Genomic DNA, 22,675 nt, shown 5'->3' on the forward strand with positions numbered 1-22,675 from the left:
ATGAAACACAACTAAGTGCTTTTTAAGTGCCCCCAACGGTGGCACAAACCGAACGGAAATGGACGCAGACGAGAATCGGTTGGGTTGGGTGTTTTTGGTCGGCACAGGGAGGACTTGGTGACAGGACGCAGGACACGCAGGACCCTTGCGACCCCCCGAACTTTATAAAGTGCACTGAAAAGCGACAAATGCGTGTGCTGATATGGAAGGAGATTAAGTGACTTATTGCTTATGTTCTGCTAACTGATTGTTTTTCTGTCTCTATAAACCAGAAGTTGCTAAGAAGGCTTTCGAAACTCGACTCAAATTGACTGAACATACGTAGTACGTACAACATTTAAAATGGAAACCATTTTGGGTGTGAAAGGAGCGGATTTCGTCCTGCTGGCCTCGGATACCATGAAGGCCAAGTCGGTGATGTGGCTGGATGATGGTGAGTAGGCAATAGATAATAATATATAGTAGTAATACATTATAAATAATCGTAGAGAAAACAAAGACGCACCGCATCACGGACTACTGCATGATGTCAACGATTGGCGACGGCGGAGACTGCCTGCAGTTCTCGGACTTCATCCTCCGGAACATGGATCTGTACAAGGTGACCAACGGATACGACCTGACCGTTCGCGGTGCGGTGCACTTCATCCGGAGCAATCTGTCCGCCTACCTGAGGTGCAATATGAAGTACCAGGTGGCCTTGTTGGTGGGCGGATTCGATGCGACCACCGGTCCCGAGTTGCACTACATCGATCAGTTCGGAAACTCGGTGCCCATCCGGTACGGTGGCCATGGAGCTGGCATCAACTTCTGCACTCCCATTTTCGAGGAGTTCTACAGTTCGCACATGGACTCGCAGGCAGCCTATGATGTTATCAGAAAGTGTGTGATTGAGTTGTCTAAGCGATTCGTTATCAACTTGCGCAACTTCGACTTGTTTCTGATCAGCAAAGAGGGCATAACCAAGATGACTCCCATCAACCAGGAGTCCCTCAGAGCGGATAACTTAGCTGGTCCCAAGCGAAGGTTATGAAACACAAAATAATAAGCGAAGTTCTTTATATTTTTTGTAGCTTACTAGCAATTCCTTAATAGAATATATTGTTATATAATTACTCCCTCGCTGAATGGCACTTAAAGGGTGTGCTTTTTCCCAAGTTTTGGCTATACCTTCGTGTCCTTGAATGACTTCCCTTCTATAACATCGATAATGATTTAATTGGGAGTTAATAACCCCCGGCTAATAGCGCAACTGACACAGCTAGGTGATATAAATGGGTCGAGTCCTTGCCGAATGCGAGTCAGTGGCAGAACGACACCAAGAATTCCAAATGCAGCTCAGCAAAAGCCAGCAACAGAACTATTTTCGAGACCAGTTGAAAGCCTGGCGAGTTTGTGGCGCCTTGGACCTCAGCGAGGGTAGGTACTGCAGTTGGTCAATGCTTTTGTGCATCTTGGTGTACCTACCAGCACCCATGCTGCTGAAAGGCGTATACAGCTTCGACGATCCGGTGGAGAATAATTTCAGCTTGAGTCTGACGGTCACTTCGCTGTCCAATATCATGAAGCTATCCATGTACGTGGCCCAACTAACCAAACTGCTCGAGGTCCAGAGGCTCATTGGTCAACTGGATGCCCGGGTGGCTGGCGAGAATCAGTCCGAGCGCCATAGGAATATGACCGCGCATCTGCAAAGGATGTCCAAGCTGTTTCAAATCACCTATGCTCTGGTGTTCATCTTCGCTGCAGTTCCTTTTGTATTCAAAAAAGAGCTAAGTTTGCCCATGCCCATGTGGATTCCCTTCGACTGGAAGAACTCGCTGGTGGCCTACATCGGACTTGTGGTTTTCCAGGAGATTGGCTTTTTCTTTCAAATAATGCAGAGCTTTGCAGCTGACTCGTTTCCACCGCTGGTACTCTACCTGATCTCCGAGCAGTGCCAACTGCTCATCCTAAGAATCTCTGAGATCGGATATGGTTCCAAGACACTGGAGGAGAACGAACAGGACCTGGTTAACTGCATCAGGGATCAGAACGCGCTGTATAGGTAATCCTCCCATCTTCACTTATCCATTTCTGATGCTTTCGCTTGCCGCAGATTAATGGATGTGACCAAGAGCGTTATTTCGTATCCCATGATGGTGCAGTTTATGGTTAATGGCATTAATATCGCCATCACCTTGTTCGTCCAGATATTTTATGTGGAGACCTTGTACGATCGCATCTATTACCTGTGCTTTCTGTTGGGCATCACCCTGCAGACATTCCCACTGTGCTACTATGGAACCAGAATGCAAGACAGTTTCGCGGAGCTCCACTATGCGGTGTTCTGCAGCAACTGGGTGGATCAGAGTGCCAGCTACCGTAGGCACATGCTCATCCTGGCGGAGCGCACTAAGCGGACGCAGCTCCTCCTCGCCGGCAACCTGGTGCCCATCCACATGAGCACATACGTGGCCTGCTGCAAGGGAGCCTACTCCTTCTTCACCCTGATGGCCGACCGAGATGGCCTGGGTTCGTAGTAACCCAGTGATTTCACTCACATTCAATCGATTAGTACGATTATCACTGAACACAAACACGAATACTTTCAAAGTAAACACACAATTTTCACTGTAGTGTATCACTTGAATAAAATTTGCGGTTACCATGGCGATGGAGACTATTCTGGGGATCAAGGGACCCGACTTTGTGATGCTCGCCTCAGATACAATGCAAGCCAAGTCGCTGGTCTTCATGAAAGATGACCAATCAAAGATCCACCGACTGTCAGACTTCAACATAATGGCCACGGTAGGCGATGGCGGCGATACCATTCAGTTCACGGACTTCATATCGAAGAACTTGCATCTGTACAAGATTGCCCACGGCTACCACCTGAGTGCCAAGTCAGCGGCCCATTTTACCAGGAAGACACTGGCGGACTACATAAGGACCAACACCAGGTACCAGGTGGCAATGCTGCTGGCAGGATACGATGCCGTTGAGGGTCCCGACCTCCACTACATCGACTCCTATGGCGCGGCTCAGTCCATCAATCATGCAGGTCATGGTTGGGGCAGCATGTTCTGTGGCAGCATTCTGCAGCGATACTGGAACTCGAGGCTCAGTCAAGCGGATGCCTACGCGCTGATGAAGAAGTGCGTCCTGGAGATCCAGAGGCGACTGATCATCAACCAGCGCAACTTCGAGGTGTATGTGGTGGACAGCAAGGGAATGCGCAGGATGGAGGCCATCAACCCAGGATCACTGAACAAGGAGTCGATTAGCCTGAGTTGGTAGAACGGAAAGCATTAAAACCGTAGTCGGGCCAACTATGAAGCATCCTCTAATGCCTAATAATTGTGCAGTTGGTTTTTGGCAAACTTTCACTGTGATGCTCGAACAACTTCCAAGGGATTAGTTGACGTGACCGGTTGGATTTGAGTGGCCTGTAGGAGGGGGAGGAGGTGAGGGTATGCTACATGCCATGGTCGACTGCCTCCGTGTATTAGCATATGTGGCCTGCTCTTGTTCTCCATGTGAGCCATCTGTCTGAATGTGTGTGCCACTGTATTTGTTTGCGCAACAATGACAGAAGCTGCACTCAAAAAAAGAAATAATACGTAGTTTGTATATAAATAAGTTTTATCTGTAGCATTGGCATTAGTCCATAGTCCACTTAGCTGGCACCGTTTGCCGGCAAGAGCTCGTCAGATGTGGGTGTACAAAAGTATTTAAAATACGTTTTTTCATGATTTCTCCAAGTGTGTGCCTCACATACGGGTAACATATACGGCTGCGAATCGGAAGCAGAAAAGCCAACATGTCTCTATTTCCCATTTGAACAGCAGTCCGTCAGCATGTCGTTGGTTTTGGAGGAGGTGGAGCGGAGTCGCCAGCAAAACTCATAAAAATGAGCACAGATTGCTGCAAAAATGCACTGAATTGTTCGCTGCTTGCCAGAGGTTTGAGTGAAGGGGTTTTTCGAGCTGTGCTGCCAGCATTTTCCCGGATTTCTATGCTAGTCAGCGGGTTTTGTTTGTCCGCCAGCGTGGCAGTTGCCATTGCTAATTGGCCGCACATGACAAAGTATCGCCAATTGAGTGGATCGCCCACTTGCGGTGATCGGAACCGTGAAATGTCAACAGTGACAAAGAAAAGGTAGCGCACGAGTTTACCTCAAAGGTACTGGATTCAATGTAGCAAACAATTGGCTCAGAAATAGAACAATGCATATGCATTTAAGCTACAATTTAAATTGCTCATTTCATGTTGAAAATCATTCCTTCATTTAGTTTGCTGTCCATGTATGGAGCCAATTTAAATGTTTGTTTTAATTAAATTTTTTTGGCGCAGCACTTGGCAAGCTCAGCACGTAAAACGCATGTCATTAGAAATTAATTAGCAATTAGCAATGTATGGGACTAAAAAGCGGTTTGAATAACATTAATCTATCTCGTCATGCAATATAATTTGATGTGAAAACTAAGTTAAGGAATCGAATATCAATTATTTTCATGGCTTTCTTTTCAGTTTCATACTTTAAGTTTCCCTGTCGCACAGCGAACTTTTCCGCAGAAAACTTTTGACATGTGAGCGTCTCAAATGAACGCGCCTGTCCCAGGACACCTGTCCCCCCTTTTTTCCCCACCTGAAGCTGTGAAATATATTCACAATGTTCAAGGGGAGCAACTTTCGCGGCAGTGGGAGATAATGTGCATGTAACCCCCAGTCACTCCCCCATTTCTCGACTCCCACCCCCACCAACCATTCCATTCCGACCGGCAATTTGTGACGTTTAAGGGCGCAACGAGGCAGCGACTTCCTGACAGGACATTAACTTTCTCGCATCTTCGCAGTCCTGGCTCCATCCGACTGTCTCGATGTCTCGCTGTTTTCTGCTCTCTGTTTGCTGTTTGCGTGTGACGACTCTGATGATGATTCATGATGATGATCCTTGCAGTTTTCCTCCCCTGTCATTTTTCATTGCCTCGGGGCCAGTGGCTTGGGTTAGTTGCCTTTTTCGACAGCCTATTAGTTTTTATTATTTGCTGCAATTAGTTGTTCGGCCTCGACTGCTCAGCTCCGCACTCTTATGACATTTTCTTCGCATTTTTCAACGGAATGAGCGTCATCTGTTGCCGCCGGCAATGTTCTGTAGCGTGCACACAAAAAAATAGGGGCTATTACATTCAAACTTACAAACAATGGTTGAAAATATGTATGTTCACTCTATTATACGGCTTCAAGGATCTTTGAAAAGCGGTGCCTTAGCTACGATGGCTAGTAACATTTTATTTTTCTTCAAGTGCAGTTGCTGAATCTGCTGTTTTTCTCGCTGGCATTGACAAGAGCCCAACAATGGCCCGCTGGCTGGCTGGCTGGTATCTATGATAAATTATGGCCAAAAGTCAAAGTCATCAATCAGTGGGCCTTGTTTTATTTGCCGCCCGCGGCCGTTTGCCATTTGTTTCGGGCCAAAACCAGCGGCATATGCAGCGCCAAAGGATGGTGGATATATAAAACGAGAGGAGGACAAGGAGCAGTAGCAAAAGCAGAGCGGCCAGAAAGGATTAAATATAAATCGCAGACGCGTAGACGGCGTTGGCACAGGTGTCGGTGGCCGGTGGCCGGACGACAAGCATTTCGATTTAATTTTCATTAAAATTCAGGCATTTAATATGCAAAGGGTAAACTGCGGCAACAAAGTCCTTCTTGCCCGCCCATCCGAAAGCCCATTAAAATTCCTTAAAGACTTCGCCGCCCTGGGCCAGGTGACTCCTTTTCATTCTCGAGTGCTTATTAAAATTGCAAAGGTCCAGGATTTGCGGACATTATGATGCGGTGGCCTGCGAATTTATGCCGCAACGGTCGACATCAGCTGCGTTTTCCGTTCCTCGGCTGTTTAATTATGCATTTTTATCTGGAAGTCGTTGTGGCAAAAGGCCAAGCCGTTTTCGTACAACCGGGCAAACCCGCAGCCACTTTTTGCCACTAGGGTTATGAAAACTGCAAAAATATACGGCATAAGCCAGGAATAACTGGATGCTGGAGCGTGAATAAGCCCTTTCTTTCGTCTGAGTGACAGATATCCGGCCACGTTGCGTATACGCAACTTCTGATTGAAAGCCACACTGCCACGTGTTCGTTCGTCTATCGATTTGCTGCCTCCTGAAGTTGGGTATTGATGTCGGCAGCAGAGGCATCGCTCGTGAGTCCTGACAATTGACAACTAAAGTTGCAATTAGGAGCTATGGCAATCCTTTCTGCTATTTTTCTACCAACCACCGTGTCCTCAGGATTACCGAAAAAACGAGCACTTTTTACATACACGCATTCGTTCGGCTGGAGGTTTTAGTTATGCAGGGGAAAGCCTTGGGGAAATTAGCGAAAAAGGTAAATGTTTACGGAAACATTCGTTCGAATGGCTTTTTCTCCGGCACGCTGTTTATGGCACCCAGTTACATCATTAAGAAAAACCTTTGAGGAACTTGGTAAAAAGGTAAAGCGGGTTTTTGATGGGGTTTTCATTTAATACGTTTGATTTGTTTTTATAGCATTTTTCAGTAGCTTCTGTTTTAAAGCCTCTGACTTTAAGGCTGAAGGCTGCCCTACTGATTGATCTCTGAGTGCCCTACACAGATTCTATTCCCATGGCATTACAAATTACAACATGCATTCAGTCGCCGATAAACGGCCTATAAATCAGCCAGTTGGCCGGCGATCGCGTCAATATTCGCCTCTTATGCAACCAATTTTATTTCGTTGCACTCGACGGGCATAAATCACGGCTCCTGATGGCTGAAGCGGCGGGAAATGGGGCGTGGAGATGCCGTTGCTGCAACAAAATGTGCCCGGAATTAAACACCAGCGTTGGCATAATTTATGGGCACACCGGATTCCGGGCTCGCGATGTCCGGAGACAGATGTGACATCAGCAATGACCATCGGGACATTAATACCAGTTCTCCAATGCTAATGGATTGCCAACTGGAAACTGAGGAGCCATCTTGAAGAACTCAGCAGGAGATGTACTATGGCACCCTAGATGTTAGATACTCGTTTTAATTGGTTCTGAAATAAACACGGTAAAATATTTTCGCACCACAGTCAGTCGATCCTTTGCGACAGTTGTAAGCCAATATTTTCGCTCGACCATTGTTTGGCGAAAAAGTTGGTGTGTGTCCATGTGATGGAGTCCATCCTGTCCTGCATCCATTGCAGGAACATCCTTGTTGATAATCCTTTTGCCACGCACTGCAGTCGAAGGGGAAAATTCAGTGGGGGCGGCATATAAAAAGTTGCAGTTAAACTTTTCAGCGTTTGTCAGAGTCAGAGGATTTGTTTGCCTTTGGGGCTGGCCAAAGCCAACATCCTGCCAGCATTCCGAAGCCTGCTCCTGCGAAGGAGAGCTGCTCCTGTTTATTGTGGTTGTGTGTGTGTGTGTATGTGTTTTTGTTTATTTTGCCCGTTCGTCCCACTATTTGTTTTCTTTCCAATTTTGTAATTTCAAACTTTTTCTATTGATTTCTTGGCACGCATGAACACCTCCAGCAGTTGCCAAGTTTCCTCGAGGGTGGCGACTGCGTATGGTTGGGGATTCAATTTAAGTTGCGGGGACTCGACTCCCCCCACACCCCCCTCCCCCTCAATGATGACCATGCGTGGCAGCAGTGCAAACACAGGAAAAGAAAGGAGTCCATAAAAATACTGAAGAAAAACGAGGGATAGCAGGAAAACCGAGCGGCAGTGGCAAAAGTTTCCAATGCACTTAACACTCTGCTCGAAAGGATGGAATCGGAATCGAGGAAAAACTGTCAGTGGCATTGGCAACACATTTATTAATGTGTCAATCGGATTGAAGACTTTCCAAGCCAACGGGAAACGATAAAGTTTTTAGACAGCCAGAGATCCGTGGCTGGGATTACGGTTGCTGTTGCGACAAATTATAAGAAATACCAGTTGGTCAAGGGACAAAAGAAATACACTTCTTTTCGCTCCTTTGTAACTGGGAAAAGTATAACTTTTAGAACAAAAGGTTGAAGCCCCTTTTCATCTGATACCTGTTCAGTTTTAATCAATTCTCCAGCGAAAATGGAAACATTAGGAGCCACAAAATGATTACATGACCCGTTCCCCAAATCGCAGACCTGAAACTCATGCCCATTTCCATTTCCCCGTTTCAATTGCCGCTCGCAAAGGAATTGTAATTATTCGAATTGTTACCCGTCGCTTGCCTAATGACTATTAGCTAAATGAAAACATTGCGTGCCGGCGACATTTTATTCGAGTGCACCACCATCACCAGCACCATCACCAGCACCATCACCAGCACCACTAACTCCACCGAACAGCCCCAAAAACCGCCCCAAAAACCACCCGCCCCACCGCGTGCTTTATTTGCTATATTTCATGCCTGCCTGCACTTATCTCCGATTGTCCATCGGTCTGCTTTTCAAAGGGGGGAGTGGGGGGATTTGGGGACTGAAACCAGCGACTCTCCTCCGGTTGTAATGTAATTTGGCTTGGCCGGTTGGCGCTTCGATTCCACTTTATGTTCTAATTACTTGCACAACACAAAAACGCCACTTCAATTTGAATTAGAATGAGTGGGCAACGCCACCGCCATCGCCACCGCCACCGACTGCGGAGGAGGATACGCCCCCTTTTGCGCCCCCATCCCCATCCCCATTCCGATAACGGTTAAACCTTCATACTGGCCACAGTTGGCGCCACAACTTTTAATTACAGCGGCGCAAAATTGCAGATGCACTGCCGCGGTCTGCTCCCTAGGCCCCACTTTCAGCTCCATTCCCATTCCCATTCCTATTCCCATTCCCATTCCTATTCGTATTCCCATTCCTATTCGTATTCCTGTTCCTATTCGTATTCCTATTCGCATTCGTAGAGTCCTGTTCCCCCGTCCCCAAAAGTCCCCAAAAGCAGAAGCCCCAAAGCAATGGCCGTGGCAATGGCAAATCCAAAAAGCATATTAATTGCGCACTGCGTAGGCGTCGCCCGTAATGGTCTATAATCGATTTAAGCACGGGCATTATGTGGGCTAGGGTCTAAATTGCAATTTCGTGTATGACAAATGGGCTATCGGAATACTGCTGGCTACACTCGAAAGTATTGGGCTGCGAAATAGCAAAATGCAAGTTACAAAAGTGCTTAAAAGTATGCAAATAGTAGCTTTTAGTTTTGACTGCTTAAAAGTATGCAGCAATGTAGTAAGTTTTATTTATTTTAGACTGCTTAAAAGTATGCAGCAATGTAGTAACATATATTTTTTGACTGCCTAAAAGTGTGCAGCAATGAAGTAAGTTTTATTTTTTACTACTTAAAAGTATGCAGTATTTTATTTTAGACTGCATACCTTTGTACAGCTTATTTTTAATTTTTTACTTTATTTACTGCTTAAAAGTATGCAGCAATGTAGTAACTTACATTTTTAATTGCCTAAAAGTATGCAGCAATGTAGAAACTTATATTTTTTACTGCTTAAAAGTATGCATTATTTTATTTTAGCTGCATACCTTTGTACAGCTTATTTTTAATTATTTGCGATTTTAAGCATAAGCATATTCTATTCCCTAATTTAAGTGCATCTAATGAACTTTGAAAACTGCATTTTTGCAAAAGGCTGTGCGAAGCCAATGCAATCTAAAACCAACCCAGCTTAGTAGCTATTTTTGCCATGTTCGCTGCACCAACGAAAACCCAATCGATATTTTGGCATTGGTCCACCATCTTGGCTGCATGTCCTTGTTTATTTGGTTATCCCTCATGAAGTTTCCTTCCAATTAGAAGCTTTGCCGCGTGGCAATTGACCATCAAAATCAGTTCGACTGCAAAGACAGTGGCCCCCAATCTGCATGCTTGATCGGCTGACGGGTTGATGGGTTGACTGGTTGATGGTTTGCTGGGTTGCTGGGTTGCTGGGTGGCTGGCTAGTGGCTACCTTCGATATGTGAAGTAAACCACCCAGGGCTCGTTATTGTTGCCCCTGGCTTCGCCGTCAATTGCAGCTGGCGGTGGTGGCTGCACCACAAAATTCAACGCAATTTGTAAAATGAAATCGATTCAATTGATTGTTGACTTCGACAAACACACATCCACACCCACTCACTCACACACACACATCTCTGTTTCCTGGATTGTATAACCCGCACAGGCAGGTCGGCAGGACCAGCAGGACGAACGTGGTGCAGGAGACGATGGTGACAGGTGTCTGGGGGTGGACGTGTTCATATCCTTGTCGTCCTGCCGTCTGTATGTGTGCACACATATATGTGCACGGCACACAGTAAGCTCGCGCTCGTGTGAGTGTGTGTGTGTGTGTGCACTGCACTTTGCTTGATTAAATTTCAATATTTACTAAAATGTCGCCGAACTCTTTCTGACAGCTCTGTAAATTTCATAACCGGAATCGACATAAAATATGGTCAACTGGGTGTAAATATAAGCTTGACAAGCGCATAAGTTGACTGAAATGCCACGCTTTTTTCATCCGACGCTCCTTTGTTGCTGGTAATTTGTTATAGTTTGTCATGTGCTTACAGCAACAAATGGGCTATAATGGGTTATATCCATCTAGATTTCATGGCTAACTGATATGCGGGCTTTGTGAGTGCGCATCAGATGGCCAAAGCAATTACTCAGCGGAGTGAAAGGCAGGATTAACGTTTTGCTTTTGCCAATCAGAGTGATTACTTTGCATTCATAATTTCGAATTACGAAAAGAAATTAAGACATATTTCATCTGTTATTATCCATACTGATTGATGAATATCATGCAATTAAAACACTCTTTTCTTTGGGATCAATGTTACTTGATGAATAGGAAACAAGAGTATCGTTTTGCTTTTCCTTTCAGAGTGATTCATTTGATTCAGTCATAATTTCGAATAACAAATATCTATTTCGAATACACAAAGAAAGCGATTGTCCATGGATTCGTTGATCAGAAGGTTCAAGGCGCTACACCACGTGGATGATTTTGAGTGGGTTACTGCGCATGGTTATCCATTAATTACTTCCTAATGTGCCATTTACAGAAATGACGCTAGATTCGAGGAGCTCAAGATAAAGGAGCCGGCAGCTAAAATATCCAGTCTGGATAAACTTTTTGAGGAACTTAGCATCAACGAAGGAAGTTCTGCCGTAGAGGACTTGATCACCAAGCCGATAAAGGAGGAGAACTACCCATATAAGGATTACTTTAGCAAGAGTCCCATAGATTTTCCGTGGCAAAAGGCCTTTGAGAAGGGGGAAAGTTCAGTGGCACCCGACTGGTATATCGACTATGAGAACATCTTCGAGAATGTGGCCAATCTCGCCGAAGTGGAGCAGAAACTGGAGTTGCTCTACAGACCCTTCACCTGTGTGATGGACGTCAATTGCCGCTTCAATATGTACGAGTTGTGCCTGCTGATGGCCGAGTCCCGCTTCGATCCGGGTAGTCACCCATCCGTCGTTGTGAAGATCACCCATCCCAGTGCCCAGGTGAAGATCCATGCTGGTGGCAAGATTTCCTCCACCGCCCTGAACGCCGATTCGGCCAGGAGTGCACTCTTCAAGGTGATCAGGATCCTGAACGATCTCGACTACAAGGTGGAGATCAAGAACTTCAGCAAGAACATCGTGAACGCCTCCTTCAGCATGCCCTTCAAAATCGATCTGGATCTGATGAGCCACCGCCATGTGGTCGAGGCAGCTCGGAATAGAAGCAAGAGACCATTCACCACTTGGACCACCGAGAAGTTGGGCGTGAGATTCGCCGTCTTTCCCACTGGCTTCGTTTTGGTGCTGCACTCCAGCAGTCACTTCGAGACACGTGAGGCTATAGCCGACTTCCTGCCCATCCTGGCCAGACTCCAGAACGGATATCCCACGGCTGAGGAGAAAGTGGGACAACTGGTGGGCGATCTCACCTACAAGTTGTTGTGGGAAAAGCGCTTGGAGGAGGACAAGGAGGGCCTGTTGCTCTACTCCTAACATAGTAATATTAATATATTCATTTAAATTCGTGCCTAGCTTTGTTTAAAGAATGTTGAAATCAAAATCTACTGAAATGTACTTTTAATCGAAATGGAGCTTGCCAGATAGCGAGTATCCTGCTATCGCCGTGTTTCGTCCTGCGAAGTGCGGCGAGCATTTGTCATAAAGCAAAGTTCTGCACGTGCCCTGTTTACACTCGCCAGCAAAGTTGGGCAACTTGTTTAAATACGTGATTTATGCGCCCGCCAGCTGCTGAGCGACCACCGAACACTCCAGTGACACTCCACTCGGGCCAACCACTGCCACCATTTGCTGCATGCTGCATGGTGGCAGGTATAGGGTATAGTGGTACATAGGGATCGGGCCTAGGCCCGGGGCCAAAGTTTCAGCCAAACAAAAACAAGAAACAAATGACCGAAGAAGTTGCAACTGCGAACGGCGAACTGCAACAGGCGCATACATAAATAACGAAACATTTTCGCACACTTGCCGCAACTTTTGCCAGCAAAATGTCACATTATGCGGAACAAGTGGCCGCCTTGAACACGTTTCCGACGTGCCACAGCACCTTTCCCGCTGCTCCGGACTCTTGCCCCGGAACTTTTTGGGTGTCAACATTACGGGAAGTCATACATTTCGTATTTGCGTAATTACCGCAGGTGGGTTGCAAGTTGCAAGGCTGAAGGGGAGAAAATTCCTTTAAAACTCAATTTTTTTTCCAAAAGAAAATGATTTAATAGAAGCGCAAACCTGAACTAATACCTATTTCCAAGTCATGCATTTTTAAAATTGAAACAAAGGTACTTCGTACTCATTGCAAAGTCTACGGCAAAACTTTGTTCATTAGATGTGCACACATCTTGCAATATCAGTTGCTTGAAATCTTTGGCATTTTAATGCCCTTTCACAACAAGCAACTGGAAAAAGTAATACTCGTATTCGTAAGAAACTCTAATGTGCCAGGGGATATCTAAATGGAACGAGAAGAAATTCCGATGGCAGAGCAAAATAATACGCAATTTATCTATGTTCAGCAGAGGTAGGCGAACTTCGAGGGCCCGAGGCGCTTTTTGGCCAAAAATATGCTGGAATATTGAGAAAAAGCGAGCGGAGAAAATGGGAAATGGGTGGAAAAACTACCGATACGATATGAAGATGTGGTGGCAATCGAGCCACCAGTTTGGGGGAATGCGAGGGAATCCGATTAAAAAGTTGAACCATCAAAGTTCAAGAAAGGAGACGAGCGCGCAGAGCTGCAGATTATGAATTATGCATTCTTGCCCGGGGACTTTTCGCTTCAAAGCCAAAGCCGAAGCCAAAGTCGAAGCTAAAAAAATTATCCAACGCAAAAGGGTTGCGGCTGCCTTTGAAGATTAGACAAGTTTCCCGCAGTAACTGTTTTCGCATTTATAAGTGAGCATAAACGGCACGAGGGCAGGAAACCGTATTGGATTCGAAATGAAATGAGTGCCGGAGGACGAAAAGGACTCGTAGGAATTTATTAGCAGTTCTGCCCACTTGCATTTTGTGTCTGCGGTTAACCGCAAGGATTTCACTCCCCAAAAGGTGTCGCAAATGGACTTTTGCAATTTTAATAACTACTCAAAGTGGCAAACTGGTTCGTTAACTAGCCGCACACACACACACACACTCGGCACTTTTTGCATATTCAACCAACTTGCATTTAAATGGAAATTAATCCGAGTCCAGAGGCTGCGGCTGCCCAGTCCGCAAATGTGTTTGCTTGGAAAAATGAAACTGCAAACGAATTACTGCGTATTCAGTTTCTCCGCACACGTGAATATTTCATTTCAAAGGATCTGTTCAACTTCGCAAACAGAAAAGGAGGTTATTCAATCAATATAGATACAGTAAGCAAATTGTGAATGCATTATGCATTTCGCGACGTTTTCTTAAAGCTGAAGAACCAAGAACTTACAAATCCGCAGAATAATTCAGAATATGCTGTTCAGAATATGCTGTTCAGAATATAATAAAACCCATATCAATGAGATGCGTACTTTTGGGCATCGGAGGGTGGAAATACATAAATCTAAAATGCCAAGCGCCAATAAATTTTCATTTTGATAAACCCCCGTAAGCCTTTTCATGGCCGAAAACAAACTTCTGTGATTTATGAAGTTCTCTGCCGCTGCTCGACTCCTTCGGCAATAAAACACAGAAGCCCATCACTGTCGTCTATGGCAGGCGATACAAAACTTCTGCCCCTCATAAGTATTCCCAATTTAAAGACTCGATTTAGAGACGCGAAATGTATAAAAATATGAATCACTAATCTTTATGAGGCGAAGCAGTGTTTTTCTGGCCATAAAACGCGAAAAGTTTTCGCGCAAATAAACCAGAGTGTCGATGCGTTGATAAAAACCGTTCATTTGTTAATAAAATTTTCATAAAAATCAACGATTTAAATTACAATAACATGGCATTTGCCGCTGGCCGTTTTGGTCACAGCTTGTCCTGATTGAAATCCATAAACCATAAGCACAATGAGACATGTTTGCCCTCCAAGCGATGAAGGGATTCCCCGCCTGCTGTGAGAGAGAGAGAAGTTATATCCGGATAACGATGGGGGACATGTCATCATGGGCGACATTTGCGTCAGCTGGCGATCAAAGTCAAATTAAATTGGCACAACTTTCCGATGTCACATATGGCGCATAGCGAATGACTCGTTGTGCAGCGAAGAAATTGCTTAGTGCCAATTATGGATTTTCGTCTGGAACGTGACCAAATAAACAGCGAAAATAACACATGTGGAGTTAAACAAAAAATGGGAAACCTTTTTGTGATTTCAGTTTAATTTAGTTAATGGCAAATGCCCGCCAGCTCTAATCCCGCGATTATTTCGGAATATATTCACAAACGCAGCTAGCTAATTTGCATTTACATTAATCGATTGACTTTGTGCTTTATTCATTTATTAATGTGTTAATTAGCTCAATTATTGCGCGATATCTAAGCTCATGGCTCGCAGTTTCCCCTATTCAGTTGTTCAGAGAATGCCGAGCACTCGTTACATTTATAAACATTTCATTAAGAGTGCTTTCGTATGTATATACGGCATTTGTTGTTTCTTCAATCTGGGCTCCTTTCGCTATGTCAGAGAAACTGGCAGGCTGAGGAAACATCACGTCTGCTGGCAATGGAAAGTTTTTACCGTGTGCCTAAAAGCAGCTCTACTCTGCCTGGAAATACCCTTTCTTTTCGCCTGCTTTGGCATTACCTACTACTTCTTGCAAGGAGATGCAGCAAACCTGGCGGAGAACGGCATCTACTACTGTGTGCACTTGGTGTCCCAAGTGGTCATGTCCACCATATCCACCTTCTGGCTGCTGCTTTTAAGTCATAGTTCCACCTACAACTCGATGTTTGTATCTATGGGTAATAGAGTGCTCCAGATGAATCGCTTGGTTAGGAGGTCTTTTGCAAATGAACACATATGGTATGATGAGTCGCTTGTTATTAGTTTTGTGATCAAAGTTCTACTTACTTTGCATCATATAGCGGCGCAGTATACGCCGCACGACAAGGTGATAATCAAAGTGCGATTTCCCACGGTGAATGTGATCATATTTGAGCTGTACTATTGCTGCTACTTTCTGTATCAACTGGTTCTGCTAAGCTGCTTAAAAGCCATAAATGCTTTCCTAACTTCTTATATACAAAATGCAAAAGACTGTGGACAACTCAGTTACGAGTTGAGTCGCAAGTTAATAGCCGTCTTTGATATCTACAGAGAGATGGGAGTTATTCACTTTCGTATAACCAGGACTTGGTTGAGGACCTCGTCCATGCTGTTCATCAGCATTTACTACACCGCCCACGAAAGCACCTACACCTTCTACTGCCTGTTTGCGCTGTCTGAAAAGCCGATGATTGATCGAGTTTACTTGTTAATATTCAAAAAACTGGGCACCTGCTTGCATCCACTGCTGGCGGTCTTACTCATGGGAATTGCCAACGATCGCTTGAGCCAATGCCAAACGCAGCTCTGCCAGAACATCCTGCTCGTGGAGCTGCTGCACTTGCCGCAGGACCACTTAGTCCTGCAAAAGTTCGCCAGACTTATCAGCTGCAAGGTGAGCTTGGCATAGGTAAAACATTTGCTTTATTTACTCATACTAGCATCACATCCACAGCATCAGGTTCTTCTGCTGCAGCAGCAATCTCTGCCCATTCGCAATTTTATCTGGAACAGAAAGATCGTTTGCGATCGTGAACTTGTCTTTGAGATCTACGTTTACCTCGTCATCAATGCCATCACATTTCTGCAGTTCTTGATCAGCGACAATGAGAGCGTTTGCGAGGAAGGACTTTAGCTTTTCACACATCTATCAACATTAAGTGCTGGGGAAATAAGTAACTTTCAAGCTGTAATTAGAGCTAATCTATATACATGTCATGAATCAATGTCAAGTGTAAAGTACTGCGAGCAAACTGACTAGTCATGATTCAATTAGCAAGTAATGATTCAATGAACTAGCTGTCTGTTATAGAGTAATGCTTCAATGAACTAGCTGCTTGTTATGGAGTAAAGCAATATTAAGCCCAATCAGTTTCAGTTTGCAAAGGGAACATGAGTCTTCATCTGGAGTGCCTGACCCGCCGCTTCCTGCAAGTGATCTTTTCCCTGCTGGGCCTGGTGCCACTTCCTCCAGTTTCGCAGTGGAGATGGCTGCTCCTTTCACTGGCCATTCGCTGCTGTTGGATAGCTTACATTGTGTATTTGCTGGAGGTGGCCATCAGCTTTTCGTGGGTGGCCATCGAGAGCGTGGGCAATGCCGTGGGCACCGTGCTGTTCGTGGGCAACTCCGTGCTGGGACTGGCGCTCCTGCTGGAGAGTGTCCTGCAGCAGCGGACGCACGGCCAGCTGGAGGATCTGCGCCTGCAGACGGAGTTGCAGCTGCAGCGCCTTGGCATGTTTGGCAGATCTCGCCATGCCGCCTACCTATTGCCACTGATTGGAGTGCAGTTTGCCTGCGATCTGGTGAGACTGGCGACCAATTTTGGGCAGACGGTGTCGCCTGTGTTTGGCATATCCTTGCCACTGATGTGGCTGCTGCGCTATCGCTACGTGCAACTGGTGCAGCACGTCATGGACCTGAACCAGAGATCCATCCAGTTGCGCCGCTCCCTGCTGTGCCTGGCCTGCGGCAATGATCTGTGGCAGCCCTACGGCGTCCACGAGTGCCTGCAACTGCAGACGCTGCGCAGCGCCTACGAGCGGATCTTCGAGTGCTACGAAACCTTCAGCGATTGCTATGGATGGGGCATGCTGGGTCTCCACCTGCTGACCAGCTTCCAGTTCGTGACCAATGCCTACTGGATGATCATGGGCCTGTACGACGGCGGCACTGTGCGTGCCCTCATCTTTAATGGAGCCACTGGCATTGACTTTGGCACTCCCATTGCCACTCTGTTTTGGCACGGCGACTCAGGTGCGGAAAATGTAAGTCAAATCAAGTCAGGGAAACTTCAATTAAACCAGCTTTCATTTGAAAGCAATCAATCAGGCGGGACAATGCTAAGTGCTAAATGCTAAGTAACTGGCAAATCACAGTTAATGAACGATGACAATGATGGATTGTCACTTTGTCTACTGCATTTCCATCCAATTAAATCCCATTTAGTAGCAATGTTTCCACCAACAAGAGTGCAAGCCACCGCACGCGTGGTCCTTAAGATTTTCCAGCTCATTTTATTGGCATTTTCCTTGAGATCCATCAGACTGTCGCGTTTGGCACTGTGGCTACGCTTTCTGAGTTGGCTAACCTGGTTCGCATTCATATGGACGCATAGTGTGATATTGGCCCAATCGTTTGACTGTCCTTTGGACTGCACACTGCGGCATATGCTCACATTCTCCCAGACCGTCTCACATGCCTTCATGGTGATCACCACGTTCATCAGTGGTTTCCAAGTCCAGGATCAGCAACAGGATCAGGATCAGCAACAGGATCAGCATCAGGATCAGGATCAGCATCAGGATCAAGATCAGCATCAGTATCAGTTGGACGAAGTGCTGGTGCTGGAGGACAGCGATCCCTGGGTGGCCTTCACTGCACTGGCGATGCTGGTGCCCATTGTGGGTGTGGAGTATCTGGTCTGCTCCAATGCGCCTGAATATCCCTTTCGCATCTGGAACTATCACCTGAAAATGCTGCCCAGCATCCTGGCGCTGCAGGTGCAGATCATATCCTTCATCCTGGAGGTCATGCAGGTGAACATACGAGTGCGCCAGACGAAGTTGCAGCTGCAGATCCTGGCCAGGGAACTATCCAGTCGCTGGCCACAGCGGAAGCTGCAGCCGCTGTTCTTCGATCAGCAGATTTACAGGGTCAAGGACCTGAAAAGGCGCTACAATGAGCTGCATCAGCTGTTCGTGCGGATTAATGGCAGTTTCGGTGGCAGCCTGCTGACCATCATCATTGTGTACTTCGCCCTCTTTGTGTGCAATTCCTATTGGCTGTTCGTGGACATCAGAACCAGACCGCTGAGAACTTATGCCATCCTGGCCAACTGGGGGTTCATTTTCAACGTGGCCCTGCAAATGGCCACTGCTTGCTGGCACTGCCAACAGAGCTTCAATCTAGTGAGGAATCTATGGATGGTTCTGTATCTTAAAAACATAATATATTTATCTTTTCAGGGCCGCCAAATCGGTTGTCTTATCTCGAAGCTGGTGAAGCCCCAGGGCAGCAAGCGATACAATGACTTGGTGAGCGAGTTTTCGCTGCAGACACTGCATCAGCGTTTCGTGGTCACCGCCAAGGACTTCTTCAGCCTCAATCTGCACCTGCTCTGCAGCGTAAGTACAGCCAGCTACACTGAGAGATAAATCAATTAACTTATATAACTTATAACTTAGATGTTTGCAGCTGTGGTCACATATCTGGTCATTCTCATACAGTTCATGTTTGCTGAAAGGAGCTCCACGCGAAGTAACCAATGAGCATGTAGTTTATAATAGTAAATGCAATAAAATCCACAATCTTGGTTTCTTTTCCCAACAGAGTCTGCTGAGTTTGCAACTATTTAAATGCTCAATGATTTAATTATGAAACACACATTCACTCGGCACAAAGAATCCTATAAGTTGTCACAGCTCCTATGTATAAGTGTGTAACCCTAATTATTTATGCCGCCCACGAGCTGGGCGTGGCTGGGGCTGAAAGTTAGATTGCGCAAAGTTTTATCTTCGTTTTTCTTAAGCGCATTTTACAAGTCGAAAGGATGAGGAAGGATGAGGATGTGGATGTAAAGGAGGCAGTAGAACTACTTCACGCATATTAAACTGACATTTCACAAGCAGAAAACTTTTTCTAATATGCAAATTCAAGGCGACTAGGATAAAACTAAACTGGCAGTGTGAGTGTGTGAGTGGAAGTGGGCTGAAACAGCCGCACATCCTTGAATTAACACGTGCGAGTTCGCATTAATTTGTGTAAACTGGTGTTGGAACTGCTCGGGGTTATTCGCAAGGATCTGGATGGGGATCGGGAACTGGATCTACTCTTAGTAGCAGGAGCAGTTTTTGTCGTTAGCTATGCAAATGCCGGGCCATGTAAATATTATTTACCGCACCAGCAGATGCTCAAGATGTAACTGTGCCGCCACTTCTGCCCCAAATTAGCATATAACCACTGTGGCAGAGTCGCTTATACATATTTATGAGCCGCCTGGATTAGCACCACTTGTACCGTGTACTCTTGTTGCCGCTCAAAAATATAATTCCTACTACAGAATATACCTTACCATTTATGCAGGCAGAGTGCCCTTTCTTTTCCAATACTAGAATTAGTACAAAACTATCCCTAGTCACATTTCCCAGCTAACCCATCTCTAATTTGGCCAAGATGACTCGTCATTTATGCACAGCAACTAAAACTGAGGTGAGTGCACAGCTCTACTGATATGTATTAGAATAAAAACTAATGCATAATGTGATTAATCCTAACTTATGAGCCAACTATCTGAATCGTTGGCCGGGAAGTGCCTTTCAGCCCTTGATGAATAGGCAGTTGGTCAGCGCTTGAAGAACCCATCTGATACACGCAGGATAAGGACATGGTTACGTCGAGTTTCATTTGCAGGAAGTGCCTGCTCTTCACTAGCGTCTGCAGATCGCAGAAGGTGAGATCCAGTGAGCTCAGCTTCCAGAATGAAATCCATGAGCCAGCCTGAATGGTTATCCTGGGAGGAAGGACTAAGAGAGATCTGGATTGGTTTAGCATCATATTTCTTTGTCAGCAGCTGCTAGTTCAGCCAGCATTGCTTGTTACAATATATTTTTTACAGTATATTTTGCTATACTTGACAAAGGCTTTTTTGACAAAATTCTTACCTTCAAAACCCAATCTAAGCGCTTTTACAATGGCCGTTTAAGTTTTGCTTGCGGGGGAGAATGCTAATTGGTTTTTAGTGAATTATTAGCCAATCCAACTTTTGGGACTAATAGAAACTTGCATGCATGAATATTTTATCCACTTTGCGAACTGTTCAACTTTTTTGATGAATTCCCAATTTGAAGGAGGCTTTGTCTTTCCCTTCCAACAGGAGGGGAATCATTTTCGGGGGTAAAGTTTTTAAATATTCATAAAATTTCGAACGGACAGAACTTTCGAAATTGAATTAGTCAAATGAACAAAAGTTCATTTACACTCCACGTACGAGGCTCGGTTGTCCATACTTACAGAGAGCATTTGTGTGTGCCGAGCTCAGAAAGTTGGAATAAATTACTAATTAATGCAGAGTGTTCCGTATTGGGTTAAAGTGTGTGGTTTTGCCACCCCATGCCACATGCCCCACGCCGCATGCCCCATTTTATAGCCATTTGCATAATTCAGGCCTTTGTTTTATAGCTGGCAATCTATTGCGATTTGTTGGCTGGCTGCAAAATATGCTTTTCCCCCCATTTTCTGCATCGGACACAGTGTGTGAAAGCGAAATTGAAGTTTTATGCTAATTCCAGTCTGCCCCCCATTCACCACCCACTCACCACCCATTCAGCTGGCTGAGCCCAGGACCTTATCTAGTTGTCGAGTCCTGTCAACACAAGGCATTACATGGCAATTACGAATTTGTTTATGGCTCCGAATCTCTGAATCTCGGAGTCCCGATTCATCTTTCTCGGCAGAGCAGCACTGGGATTGCCAGCATGAAAAAATTCACTCGAAATCGGATTCAATTTGAGAGGAAAGCCAGGTTTTGTGCATCGAATGGCCTGTGGCCTTATCATTAGCAAGGCCAAGAGAAATCAGTTCCCCACACAATTTGTGGCTATATCTGCTTGAATTTTGAAAATGGTAATTGGGCTGTGATTCCAGGCAAACTCAGTAGTGTTTGAGCTTCAAAAAAGGTGGCTATTTGTTGAAAAACCCACTAACCTGATTAAGATCATATTCATACTTACGACAACTTGTTATAGAAACAATTAATATTATATGTCAAGGTTTAACACTTATTTCAAAGTAACTTTTATACCCCCAAGTCACTCCCATCTGCAATCCCAATCATTTCGCAGACTAATGTTCTTTGGCAACTCCACTCCCAGATGAAGAATTTAATCAAGAGCCACTCGAATTTGTTGTCATACATGGTACGAGTATAAATGTACTACACATGGCCCATAAGTCAGGCCTAATAAAATTCCACTCTGCCAAATTCGAACGACAAAAGTAATCTCCCAACTCGGGCAGATTTTCCACAAGGAAAAGGCGCAAAGTAGTGGGTGGTTTCCTTCGTTTTTGGGGTGAAAAAGTGCGTCACTTAAAACTTTGGCACTCACTTGACCAGAAACTTTTATTTTCCGTTAGCAAATTTCCCACGGGTAAGCAAAGTAAGCGAAGTAACAAAGTGTATACTATATACTCCTTGGGCATCTTGGCGAACGGAAACTTTTTTCGTGTCCACAAATTGAAAATATTTCACAGTCATATTTAATTTTGAACCTTTTGCGCTGCGAGAATCTCAGAGGTAATCAAAGAGGTGGCTACGATCGGGTATATGCACTTAATTACTGGGTATGCTGGGTATGCTCAAGCACCGGCCAGTGATACTTGTTTACCCCCATGAAAATGGAAAAGTCCTCGCGGACAAAGGAGTATAATGAGCGCGTGGGAAATGGGAAGTGAGAGGGCGGAAAACGGAGGAAAAACTAAATAAATAATTCAGTATAAAATGTCAGGTGCACTGGAGATGTCTTGGTAAGTCGTCGCCTCTCTCTCTCGGTTGCAGTCAAGGAAGCAATTGTATTGTCTGACTGCTGTTTTCCACTTTAGTTTGCCACGCCCCCATCGCAGACGCCGCCCATTCACCTAGCACCACCCACCTTCCACCCACTGGTAACTTGTTGACGTTGATAGTCGTACGTGCCGAAGGTGAATGGCATCTGTGGACGCGAAATTGAATTCGTGCCTGGCAGTTCCCGTTCCCGATCCCGATCCGCCAACTGGATTGAGTCGCACTGGGATTGGGACACAGGGACACAGGGAAACTGCAGAGAAAACTGGAGAAAACTGGGGAGAACTGCGGAAAAGTGGGATACTGGCGGATGGCTAGGATGTGTCAGGTGGCTTTACCTGCTGACTTCAATATTTTGTCGCATTACGTTGACAATTTAGATGTTTGTCTCGCGCATTCTCGCTTCTCGCAGGATTCAATTTGGAGCAAA

General features: G+C 45.4%; 5 protein-coding genes across 5 annotated transcripts; all 5 read left to right on the forward strand.

Annotated features, from left to right (window-relative positions):
* The first annotated feature begins 286 nt into the window (after positions 1-286).
* Positions 287-1,068, forward strand: LOC122626518 (probable proteasome subunit beta type-2). The gene is made up of 2 exons (XM_043806807.1): positions 287-433; positions 489-1,068. Exons 1-2 carry the CDS (start codon positions 343-345, stop codon positions 1,031-1,033), a joined length of 636 nt encoding a protein of 211 aa, XP_043662742.1. The 5' UTR covers positions 287-342; the 3' UTR covers positions 1,034-1,068.
* A 263-nt stretch (positions 1,069-1,331) lies between these two features.
* Positions 1,332-2,590, forward strand: LOC122617958 (odorant receptor 23a). The gene is made up of 2 exons (XM_043794029.1): positions 1,332-2,047; positions 2,099-2,590. Exons 1-2 carry the CDS (start codon positions 1,332-1,334, stop codon positions 2,520-2,522), a joined length of 1,140 nt encoding a protein of 379 aa, XP_043649964.1. The 3' UTR covers positions 2,523-2,590.
* Positions 2,541-3,326, forward strand: LOC122617968 (probable proteasome subunit beta type-2). Its single transcript, XM_043794041.1, has one exon. The coding sequence runs from the start codon at positions 2,650-2,652 to the stop codon at positions 3,280-3,282; it is 633 nt and encodes a 210-aa protein (XP_043649976.1). The 5' UTR covers positions 2,541-2,649; the 3' UTR covers positions 3,283-3,326.
* A 7,523-nt stretch (positions 3,327-10,849) lies between these two features.
* LOC122626414 lies at positions 10,850-12,033 on the forward strand. The gene is made up of 2 exons (XM_043806666.1): positions 10,850-10,985; positions 11,040-12,033. Exons 1-2 carry the CDS (start codon positions 10,933-10,935, stop codon positions 11,977-11,979), a joined length of 993 nt encoding a protein of 330 aa, XP_043662601.1. The 5' UTR covers positions 10,850-10,932; the 3' UTR covers positions 11,980-12,033.
* A 4,546-nt stretch (positions 12,034-16,579) lies between these two features.
* On the forward strand, positions 16,580-18,955 carry LOC122611827 (gustatory receptor 23a). Its single transcript, XM_043785166.1, has 3 exons — positions 16,580-17,452; positions 18,653-18,811; positions 18,872-18,955. The coding sequence occupies exons 1-3, from the start codon at positions 16,580-16,582 to the stop codon at positions 18,953-18,955; spliced, it is 1,116 nt and encodes a 371-aa protein (XP_043641101.1).
* The last annotated feature ends 3,720 nt before the right edge of the window (positions 18,956-22,675 follow it).

The sequence above is a fragment of the Drosophila teissieri genome, chromosome 2L, assembly GCF_016746235.2.
Source record: "Drosophila teissieri strain GT53w chromosome 2L, Prin_Dtei_1.1, whole genome shotgun sequence".
NCBI lineage: Eukaryota > Metazoa > Arthropoda > Insecta > Diptera > Drosophilidae > Drosophila > Drosophila teissieri.